Source organism: Mixophyes fleayi, chromosome 9 (assembly GCF_038048845.1).
Source record: "Mixophyes fleayi isolate aMixFle1 chromosome 9, aMixFle1.hap1, whole genome shotgun sequence".
NCBI lineage: Eukaryota > Metazoa > Chordata > Amphibia > Anura > Limnodynastidae > Mixophyes > Mixophyes fleayi.
The window spans coordinates 28,356,148-28,368,214 of record NC_134410.1 but is presented as its reverse complement, the minus strand read 5'-3'; the positions used below and the strand labels follow the sequence as shown (position 1 = coordinate 28,368,214).

Below are 12,067 nucleotides of genomic sequence, written 5' to 3'. Positions count from 1 at the left end.
ATGCCCCGTCCCCGCCCCGCTCACTCCCATTATAGGCTGTAGTAAGTGTCCTTTGCGTTCCAAGACACAGCGGACAGGGCTGTGTTCAGACAGACAATAATTATTTACCGAATCAACATAATGTTGATTTCAGGACAGATATATTAAAAGTATGTATATATTCTTAAGTATACTTTGCAATTTTTGTTGTGCAAACAATATATGAGTTTAGTTGTTTACAATGCAAACCTAGCTGTTATACTTAGAAAAGAATCTACTGCCCATATTACATAAGGATTCATTTTAATGTAAGGAAAACGATTATATAGGTTTGGCAATGATCCTCTTTATACATTTCTGGTGAAATATGAAGATTAGGTTCACATTGAACCCAAGCATTGCTGTGTCTGGTATGGAAGACTAATAAAGTAATTGAGGAGTATTCTGGAGTGCCGCTGTCTTTTTGTTATTAAGTGATTATATATCATCACTAGTTCTTACTTGAATCTGCTGTACATAGGTTAACAATTTATTAACGTAGGCGTCAGAACCAAAACAAGCTATTTATAATGGTTCCTTAGCATTCTCTCTCTGTAATAGCATCTAATAAACTATTTGTTTGAGTCTCACATTTCCTATTCAATATCTTTTTAACAATCATATATTTATTTTTAGATAACAGTACAGTGACTAAAGGAAATAGATAGGGCAGCTTGTTAATAACTTCAATAGTGTGGTAAAAAAATGAATGATGCATAATTATTGGGTCTTTGAAATGTAATTAAATCTCCTGATTGAAGCTGTGGAGAAACAATGTAATTTAAGACCGCTTTTTAGAGTGGAATCAGCTTTTAATAAAAATCTGGGGTACAAGGCTGATTTACAAATATAGCTTGCTTCACAACTGCAAAATACTTCTGAACTTTGCACAGAATCACCAGTAAATGAACTTAAAGACAAAAAGTAATCTAAAATAGCAATCTGTTTATTATATTTTGTTCATATGATTTACATTAGTACTTGAACAATACATGCATTCCCCTTTTAATCATGCCCATTTGTTTCTTTGTAAAATGAGACTTAAACAACATGGGGCTTTGCAGCTGCTGTGCAACTACAAGTCCCAGCAGACACTGCCAGCTAGGAGTCATGTATATATATACACATTTACAAGTAAAATGCACTTAATATTAACATATAATGTATGTGGGTTGGTGATGAATTAATGGATACACCTTAATACATGCAAAGCATAAAGCCAGCTGCTTTCTGGTGTCTCATTCACATTATCTGTTTGTACATCTGAAACAAAGATGCAGTTTTATTAAATTATTTAAAGCAACATCCTTTCAGGAAGTATAAGCTAGAAGCAAGACAAAGGTCTGATTGGTAGGATCTTATGATATGTCATCAAAGCAGCAGTTCTGCTGAGAAGTCTGGGAGATGTAGTTCTCTGGTGAGCCGCATGTGTTCAGACAAAAGCAAAAAAGAACTACATATCCCAGAAGTCTCTGCTTCCTGCCCTATACCCTCCACCGGAGGTCAGCCAATGAGTGTGGAGAGATTATCATATCTCTCCGCCCACCAGCACAAACAGGGTCCTTGATTACAATAAGGTACGTTAAGAATTATGTTGTTCTGTTTATAATTTGACACATTGTAACAATACAGGACAATAAAGAGCAGGCAACAAATCAGTATCTGTGGTTTAATCTGTGTCCTTTGAACATGTGCAGTAGCTGCATGCCAGGAATTCAGATCTATCAGGGTCTAAGTTACAGTTAATATGCATTGGAATGTAGATCTGATAGGCTGAGTATGATTGAAGAGGGATTGCTGTAATAAACTGATATATTCCAAATAAAATACATATATGTTACAGCTGTAAACTGTATACTTTGGTGTAGTTTTTCCTCATTGGTGCTTGTGCTCTGTACAGTAAGTGGTACTCCATCAGCTTTTAGCTGGGACCCCAAAAGAGGTAGTTTACAATTGAACATATTATGTATCAGTCAGTTTCTGCTACCTTATGTGGTGGATTGTTGGATATTTTTTAAACTATCTTTTAAATATAGTCTCTTTAAAAATAAAATATACCTTTATTTACTTACTTCAAACCTATTGCCTTACTAATATGTTACTGTTGATGGAACAATAGCCGTTATACAGCATATTCTGCTAAGTCCTGGAGACTGTTGCTGTATCTCACTGACCATGGCAACCGACTGTCAGAGTATGTATGTTGGACTCTTGTTGCTAGGGTCAGAGCGACAAAGAAAAGACCCAACAGAATTTAAATGTAAGACATGTTAGTTAAATGAGTTCTATTATTTCCTCAACAGTAATACATTGATAATGCTTATAAATTAGAAAATGTTTTGAAATTCTGAAGGAGATCCATATATTATAGTAAAAAGTTGGGTGGATATATTGTTTATGAGTCTCCCAACAACCAGTGAACACAAGTATGAATTGCCTTAGGTATTGCAGGCTGTACATAATAATCACATTGTGATAATCATCTATTTACTGCAGACATACATCATGACAAAGTGCATTGTGAAGGATTGTCACAGTGACCCAGGGAGTGACAGTGGGGTCAAACTTCATTGTTTCCCAAACACCATTCAGTTGATAAAGCTGTGGCTTCAACAGACTGGTAACACATCCAGTGATATAGAGGTATTTGCACAGAATGTTCTACATTCCAGGACAACTGGACTCTATCAGATCTGCTCTAAACATTTCTCACCAAACAGTTACATCTTTAATGGCACAGAGATGATTCTGAAACCCGATGCCATTCCTACAATTTTTCAAAGAGTACCAAAAACCCAAGTGGTAGAAGACGTCTTCGAAGTTTCACCCTGCAAGGAATTTGAAGTTGTCACACGAGTGAATTCCGTCCCGCCCCATCCTCGTGTACAGGCTTCCTCTCCCCTGAAGGGACACAGACACAAAGATGTATGTACAGAGGACCCAGAAATCATCGACCTCAGGGAAACAAAACACGATTCGACATTCACAGCTAAATTGATGGTGGATAAAGCAATTGGTACAGAACCACACAGTGGTAAGGTTAATGAGCGTGGAAACTGGCCGACCGCACAGGCATGAAACGCTTGTTCTAATGTGTCACTTCTTTACACAGATATCACCGAGAGCAAGAACGAGAGGTTAATGAATAAAAGACTTTTAAACCTTGCCATGGAAATAATCTCTCTGCTCACTGGAGAGGTGAGTCATTGTCTATGATATTCTACTGCTATGGGACCACTAAACTCTTAATACAAGTCACTATATATATATATAAGTAAATAATAACATTCATATTTTAGATAGGGACCTCCCTTTTATATGTTCATCAGTACAGGAAGTCTTTCCCATATAGCAAAAATATCTTTCTCCTCAGTAATAGCTAAATATTGTCACTTCTGAGAAGCTTGTGAAAACATAGACAGTTATAGCTTTTATTAGTTCGTCCACAGTCATTTCCAAAAGTTTTGAGAATGACACAAGTATTGGTTGTAACAAAGTTTGCTGCTTCAGTGTTTTGAGACCTTTTTGTCAGATGTTGCTATGGTATACTGAAGTAAAATTACAAGCATTTCATAAGTGTTAAAGGCTTTTATTGACAAATACATGAAGTTTATAGTCAATATTTGCAGTGTTGATCCTTCTTTTTGAAGACCTCTGCAATTTGCCCTGGCATGCTGTCAATCAACTTCTGGGCCACATACAGACTGATGGCCGCCCATTCTTGTCTAATCAATGCTTGGAGTTTGTCAGAATTTGTGGGTTTTTGTTTGTCCACCCGTCTCTTGAGAATTGACCACAAGTTCTCAATGGGATTAAGGTCTGGGGAGTTTCCTGGCCATGGACCCAAAATTTTGATGTTTTGATCCCCGATCCACTTAGTTATCACTTTTGCCTTATGGCAAGGTGCTCCATCATGCTGGAAAAGGCATTGCCCATCTCCAAACTGTTCTTGGATGGTTGGGAGAAGTTGCTCTTGGAGGATGTTTTGGTACCATTCTTTATTCATGGCTGTGTTCTTAGGCAAAATCTGTATTATGATGTATAAACCCATTTTTATTAAAACAAATGTGTTTTTTAAATAAGTGTTTTTGGAACCAGAGGGGTGGGCTTTGTGTGTGTATTTTGTTCAAATACATTTTATTTGCAGAAGAGGTGTGGTTGTGTATTATTGACTTATAACGGACCATGTATAGTTTAGGACCCCTCATCCATTTTGCTGGCACCAGAAAGTTGTCACAAAAATTGTTATTAAAAACGTGATCCCACATTGTCTATCACAGACAAATTGTTACCTACTCAGTCCCAAAATAAGGGATTGAGTAGATAAATCTTCTGTTCTTGGTCCATCAGAGTCTAGCACTGACTTTTCTTCACCCGAAAAGAAACCTTAAAAAAGAAACCTGATAGCATTGTATGAAACCGAGACATTATGTGTCTGTCCTGCTATTGTGCAGTTACCAGTCTGCTGGAACTTGTAGTTCTGCAACCGCTGAAGAGTCTCCGTTCACCTAATTGCTTAGGCAGCCTGTGGCTCTCTATCTGTTGTGAAAACTACAAGTCTCAGCAATCCAGCATAGGATATGACATTACTAAACCCACCTTCCACTTTCATTATATTGGGTCAACTCTTGTGATCTTATACTATATAGTCAGCTGGGTGGGGGGCAGTTGAGTATAAGACAGCCCACAGAAAGTTAAATACATAGAACATGTAACAAAAAAAACCCAATAACACTATATAAATAAAGGTGAATAATAAAAATAATTATATACTATGCATACACTATAGTCCAAAGCATTATTAGCATATTGATTCAAGGAAGACATAGCCCCATCTAGTATTTCAATGCTTGTTGGTCTACAACGCTGTGAATGCCGATGATGGAGAGAGAGAGCTCTGACCAGCTTTGGTATTAGTATACTGGTGTGCTACTTTCCAGATACTTTTCCGGGTGAACAGTGGTGGGTATCAGTTTTTATTGTGTATTGTAGCTTTTTGTAGATATAAATGTACAATTGTGTTTAACTTCAATATACAATTAAGGGCCATGTTACAATCCAATTGTTTTTGTTAGTGATTTTAGCAGTGGCAGAATATTACTGTGCCTAGATTTTACTAGGAAGAGGCATTGGAGCTTTTAGTGGTGATATTGCTCACTTTGATCATTTGACAGTGTGCTAATGTGTCTGACAAAGGGAGTTCAGGTGTTCAGTAACAGCAGCCATAAATACTAGTAAAATGAATGTTTGTACATATGAATCCTATTTTAGGTCCCATCACAATATTTATGTCCTAATCAAGATAGTGGTCTGGAAATGTGTGTTTTTCTCATTCTATAGGAATACATGATGGTGAAAAAGAATTGTAGCCTGCCCACAACCCCACTAACAGGAGAGGTGAGCACTGCTGGGCTATACAGTATAACATTCAATACTTAACATAGTGGGGTACATTTATAATAAATGGTGCTGTAACCTGTACCAATCATTGAGACACTTGCTTTCATCTTCTATACTGTAAAAAATAATCACAATCAAGTTAGTTACTGTGGGTTATAGCAGCTTGTTTTGCATGCTTGCCTGTGTACCAGCTGTCAGAAATATTACCAATGTTATGTATAGAATTTCCTGTTGAATAAAACAGAGGTACTCACATGTCTGTGGGATGGTTGCTCAAAAGTTATTATTTGCTAAAGCCAAGCTAGCGTTCTACTTTATTGCTGGGATAATTTTGGCCATTAGTGTCCCTATACTGTTAGAGACTATGACTGGTATTTCATGTCACCTTTGACTTGGTTGTATTGCAACTTTCATTCATGCTAATAAATTCAGAATTGATCAATCAGAATGATTTACGCCCTATATTTTTTAAAATAATTATTAAAACCTTACATACCCTTTAAAATCTAGATACAGACTACTGTAGACTCCTCTGGTACTTAGATCTCTAGGCAGCTCAGCCTTTAGATCTAAACTAGGAGGAAAGGGAAGACAGCACCTGATTGGAATGTTATGTCCATCCAATCAGGGGCTCTCTTGCATCTGACCCAATTCTCCACACTAAGCTCTTTGGCATTCCCAGCTTATTGATGTTTGTTGAGAGGTACAACCAGGGGCATGTCTGCTTGTGGCTGGACATCCACTTGAACAAACGGATAATTCTTTGATTTCAGGTCCCTATAAAATGTGGTGATGTCTCCATTTATTTCTCCATGGAGGAGTGGGACTATATAGAAGATCACAAGGACCTTTACCAGAAAGTGATGTTGGAGAAAGATCAAAGACCAAGCAGTCCTTCACCACCAGCGGAACCAGGTGACAGTGTGCTTGGAATTAGCTCTAATACTATTTCAAGATACATAGGTCAGAAAGGAACAGCATAAAGAGGAGATTTAATGTAAACCATTATACTTTCATGTGGTGATCGGAATGGGGGGGCTCGGGGCTCTTATTCTAAAGTTATTGAAAAACACTTTGTATTTATTATTAATGCAAAGCATTTTGCCTATATGTTCTTCATAGATGTCAATAATATCCAGCACAATCTGCAACACAATGGTTTATCTGAACATCTGTTACGAAGTAACACCCACCCTGTGCCCCATGGTAAATCACTTTTGAATGAAAGTTAATGAATTGTTTAAAAAACAAGACTTTAGAAATTAATGCAAAATAAATAGTAAAAATGTTTTGTCTATTTCAAATGACAGAGCCACCTGTGGAAAATGTAAGCGCTGTTTTGGTTACTGAGGAACAAGATGATAGCCAAAGCGGAGAGGACGTTGAACAGGCGGACCTGTCAACCAACACCTGTGACGGTGAGTGATACATAATATAGTTGGGGTACACCTTTACTGGTGATAAGAACACTGCTCTACAGATGAATCTTAATGTCTGTATATGGATATATTATTATAGTGTTTATTGATTTTATATAGAGGAAATCAATGCAGATGTTGTACCAAGTGGACAAGCAATAGAGGAGCCATATGAGATTAACTCTTGGGAAACTCCTGAAGTCCATGAGGATACCTGTACAGGTGAGTAACTAGCAATGACTTGGCCCGATGTCAAGTTTTAAAGGACCCCGCACTTCTCAAAACATCATTACTAATACAAACACCCATGAATATCTTCTTCTGTATTCAACACTCTAATAAATAAATTACATCCACCACACCACTATGCAAATCCCTACATAAGCTCCCTCCAGAATACAATTTAAATGCACTCACCCTCACCTACAAAGTCCTCAACACCACCTCTTCATACATCTGAAACCTCATCTCAAAATACTGTCCCTCACACCCTCTTCACCCTGTCTCTGACTTGCTCCTTGCCTACTCGCTAATCAAATCATCTCTCACTCTCGTCTCTAAGACTTTTATCACTACGCACTTAAGGAATTCCCTACAACTCATGATCATACTCTTTCCTAGTCTTCAGTGCTTTAAATGTTCTCTGAAAATCCAAGCACTTTATTAGATCATACCAAACTGCCACCAATACTACTCATACGAGTAGACCCTCGCTACTGTCCTGATTCATAATGCAGGTGGACTCATTACGTACAGAGCACAATTCATGCATCCATGTGCTGAACAGAGGGGGAAGTACATGAAAGTTATGGCGTTGTTCAAAAGATGGCAATCCCCCCTTTCGATGTTAATGTTATGCACTTATTGCTAAGAACTTATTGTGAATATATTTTCAACAGATGAATTCAAGAACAGTGATTTGCAAGGAGATTCCTACATCATGACTTGTTCACCAGGTGAGAGGGTGGAAGATAACAAAACCGAATTTCATGTGTCTGAAGTAGAGGACAGTGGAGGAAATTTTCCCGTTGAGTCACCTAGGCATGTTATGGAAAACTTTGTATATACTTCTACATTTGATCAATGTGAAGATCAGTCATGGACTGCGTATGACAAGTTTGTTGGCGACCCCAATTACATACCGAAGGAACATCCGCAAATTAAGGAAGAGAGCAACCAATATAATTATACATTTGATGAAGAACCACCATATGTCGATCATAATCTGGTTCGCGCTTGTGAAGAACGTGGTCAACTGTTTGAAACCATGAACAATCTTCTCGTCCATCAGATAACACATGGTCAGTCTTCTTCAGTTGATAAGCCTTATGCTTGTAACCACTGTGAGAAACGCTTTGCCAAAAGGTCACATTTGGGAATGCATCTTAAAACGCACACAGGAGAAAAGCCGTACGCTTGTCCTGACTGCGGGAAACGGTTTAGCAGAAGATCAAATATGGCGACACACTACAGAACACACACCGGGGAGAAGCCATTTGCTTGTCCTAAATGTGGCAAGCGTTTCACTCAGAGTTCACACATGGTGACACACCAAAGGACGCATTCTACAGACAAGCTTTTCACTTGTCCTGAGTGTAGGAAGTGCTTTACGAAGTGGTCATATCTAAACTTTCATCTCCGAACTCACGGAATAGAGAAACTGAGTGTGCCCTGACTGTGGAATTGACTTGCTGATGACCGTTTTGAAAAGCAGCAGGCATAAACAATATCCATTGACTATCTAAAGACATAGACAATATCAATTGACTGTGTAAATCCTAAACCTAACTTAAAGTTCAGTATTTTGTTGACAGGATCATATGTACATATCCAAAAATACAAAGTTACATAGAAAAACATAAAAGTCGCTGCAAACTGCCTCGCAGGCAAAGATTCAGAGTTGCTCATGTGTCGAGAACAAGTAGACCAATCAGAATAATGCGGTCACATTAATCGGCCAATAGGAATGCCTTTATTGGATGATGTCACAAGCCAGTTTCCCTTTCCACACGTCAGAAAATGTGTATATTAAGTGAGAATTTTTAATGTTTTAAAATTTTATGCTGTTTGGTGTCACCAACTGTTCCTAAGATGCAGACCTACATCATTTTAGTTTTGGTTTCAATTGCATTGCAAAACATTATTTCGTTTTGGTATGCTTTTTAGTTCATCATTGCTTAATTACTTATTAGCCCTTTGTCATGTGACCCAGATTCTTGGAACTTTCAGGCATTGTAGGAGTGGTGACTGCGCTTCACTTTTGTGACCTACAAGTGTGGAGCAATCAGATTTTTAGGATTTGTAGTCACGGATGGTTTAATAGCTGTTCGTGGTGGGTTGGTCTTCTCTCGTGTATCATGTCCACAGCTTCGAATGCTTGTAAAAATTGAATATTTTCCCCGTGTTTGCATGCATTTCCACTTTTCTCCCACAGTCCAAAAACATTCTGGTAGGGTACTTGGCTTTTGATGAAATATAGTCGCCTAACGTTTCTTTGACCTAGAATATGGTGGCATCGCTGCCTCACAGCACCGAGGGTACAATTCCAACCTATGTGACGTTTGTAGGAGTTCATCATTTTGCATACATTTCCTCTGGGCGCTCCCTTTTCCCCCCCACAGGCTTCTGAGAGCCAATAACATTGATGGACTGAAGTGGTCTACAAGCATTCCCCACTATTGCTGCCTACACAATTCTGGGGAAAACTGTGATCAGTGTGATGTTCTGTTCACATTCACAGTTTTAATTCTACAACTTATGAATGATGCGGTAAAGTGAAGGCCCATGGTTTAAGTGCAAATGGGATATCGGTTGGCAGCTTGAAACCCCTGTCATCAGTGAGTGTAGGGAGGGAGGATCTAGCACCACTGCAAAAAGCTAACGCCTGGTTTTCCAAGATAATCAGTAAGAAGATTGAAGATAATTTAGAATGTTGTATGTAACTGCTTGTAACTTGGTTAGGAGAGCAGGTAGGTTTGGTTGTTAGGGTAGTGGAGCAGAGCCCTCTTCTCTCTTGTTCTCATTAGCTATAACATTTGCTCACCAGCTACACTGAGCACCTCCTGCTTGGGCTCTCTGCCCATTTACTCCACTCCATTATCTTTGTACTTCTGTCAGTGCCTCTAAACCTGTTACTTGCACCCTCGCTTTTGGGCACAGGTTTCAGCTTGAGCTGAATATACCCTTGCACTCCGTTACCCATCCAGCCTATCAGTAGCTGAGTTATAGTGTTATTTGTTTATTGTACTGTACTGTTATACCATGTACTGTCTTGTTGTTTGTCCTCTGTACAGAGCTGTGGACCACATGTGGCTCCCTATAAAGGCTAGTAATAATAATACTGCAATACTAAATGTTAGTAATTAGTGGAGCTAGTTTTTAAAGTGATTGTCCTAGTGATGTGTCGGTCACTACTATGCAAGCATTTAAGTTGTGGACATAATCATCATCTATTTATATAGCGCTACTAATTTCGCAGCGCTGTACAGAGAACTCACTCACATCAGTCCCTGCCCCATTGGGGCTTACAGTCTAAGTTCCCTAACATACACACACAGACAGACAGAGAGACTAGGGTCAATTTGAAAGCAGCCAATTACCCTACCAGTATGTTTTTGGAATGTGGGATTGCTGAGCCAAATGTCACCACTCTGATGTAAAACTGTGGCATGCAAACAAAGCAGCCACATAGACTTGCCATACTCAACCTCTATTAGACGTCAAAATGATCCTGTCTTCTTTCTAGAATTACTTTATTGCTGCTTTTGTTTTATTATCTCACAGTACACAGTAAGCACCATTAACTCCTTTTCACTTGACACTTGTATATTAAACGCTATGGAGCTAACCCCCCATCACAATATTTATGTTATGATTGGCTGGGAGGCTCGGCAGGACAGACTGTGAGCTAATCATGTGACACGTGCATCCAGTCCTAGGCCCCTCCTTCTGTGGCCCGCAGCTGCTTCGCCTCTTGGCCAATCGCGATAACTCTTGCAAAGACCGGTTGTTTCCGTCATTTTACAGAACCTTTTGTTTGTCATCTTCTCACCCACTTATTATGCTGTCCTGTGGAAATACTTCCCATAATCTTGAGAAATCCATCTCCTTCTGATTTATATTTTCCTTTAGTGAATTATGTATTTTCATTGATACTCTGCCTGTCCCCTCACTCGCCTACTCACTCCCATTTTCTTTTTCCTTTAGATTGTAAGCTCATATAGGCAGGCATGGCTACAACTCTTGTTTCACTGTCTGTTTGTTACATGTTTTATTGCAGCTGTGGAATATGTTGGTGCTTTATAAGTATTGTTTTACCTTGATAATACTATGCCAGGGATAATATCAACAATTTAACATATATCACAAATAATTTAATCCTCACTTGTTATTTACGATATAGCAAAAAGAAGATTGTCAACCGAATCTTTGTTCTTTTTCCACTCTTGTCTAATTCACATATACTTACCACCAGGTCTAACACCACAATCATAGGAATGCCAGGTTAGCTAATCTTTGTAAATATGACTGAATATTTGTTGTTTTTAATATTTATTTTTTTCCATATATAAAAGTTGTTGTATCTGTGCTGAAGAGATCATAGTTACTCTGCCAAATTTAAGAAAGATCTTTTCAGTCTGGATTAACACATTCAAGAAAGTTCTATTTATCTTACTTCAAATGATAATAAGAAAGATCTTTTTTCTGTCACATTTTACTACAAAAATAAAAAAATAAATCTGCTTTTGTGAATATGGCTTATAGTATTTTTTTATCTTTTCTTTTTTTTTTACAAATATTGCTTATTTTTGCATTGTGAACAGTTATATGAATCACTAGTTTAACCAATTTGATATATCCACCCGTAATCCTGTCAGTAGAACTACACAACATGCACTATGGGTGTGTCTGGAGGACTACTAGTCAACTTAATGTTTATGTCAACATGGCTCCTTTTTGTGTTATAGTAGTAGTATGTTTTTGTACTTGTTTCTAATATCCATTATTTGATTAAAAAAAAAAACTTTCAGAATTGCTACTTATGCAGCCAAGGCTCTTGTATTGAAGTTGGAAAATAATTTGGGGAAAGCAGAAGCACACTATTATCACACGGTGAAAATCAGTCAGAATGACAGGAATGCTTTTCTAAAACTAACAATTAAACGGAGAATAATGTTTCACATACTGTAGATAATAATATTAGAGGTCACTGAGGACGTTGTCATCACTGC

The 12,067-nt window shown here is 38.1% G+C and overlaps 1 protein-coding gene across 1 annotated transcript; it reads left to right on the top strand.

The window, feature by feature from the left end:
• Positions 1 to 1,546: 1,546 nt before the first annotated feature.
• LOC142102348 (uncharacterized) lies at positions 1,547 to 11,560 on the top strand. Its single transcript, XM_075187165.1, has 9 exons — positions 1,547 to 1,595; positions 2,515 to 3,052; positions 3,131 to 3,216; positions 5,359 to 5,415; positions 6,192 to 6,333; positions 6,541 to 6,624; positions 6,729 to 6,836; positions 6,957 to 7,058; positions 7,736 to 11,560. The coding sequence occupies exons 2-9, from the start codon at positions 2,524 to 2,526 to the stop codon at positions 8,509 to 8,511; spliced, it is 1,884 nt and encodes a 627-aa protein (XP_075043266.1). The 5' UTR covers positions 1,547 to 1,595; positions 2,515 to 2,523; the 3' UTR covers positions 8,512 to 11,560.
• The last annotated feature ends 507 nt before the right edge of the window (positions 11,561 to 12,067 follow it).

What these genes read in the sequence shown, in the direction of transcription:
- LOC142102348 (XM_075187165.1), top strand. Translation starts at nt 2,524, where the DNA reads ATGACAAAGTGCATTGTGAAGGATTGTCACAGTGACCCAGGGAGTGAC. An exon ending in TCTCTCTGCTCACTGGAGAG is followed by an intron (nt 3,217 to 5,358) that starts GTGAGTCATTGT and finishes CTCATTCTATAG; the next exon opens with GAATACATGATGGTGAAAAA. An exon ending in TTCACCACCAGCGGAACCAG is followed by an intron (nt 6,334 to 6,540) that starts GTGACAGTGTGC and finishes TGTTCTTCATAG; the next exon opens with ATGTCAATAATATCCAGCAC.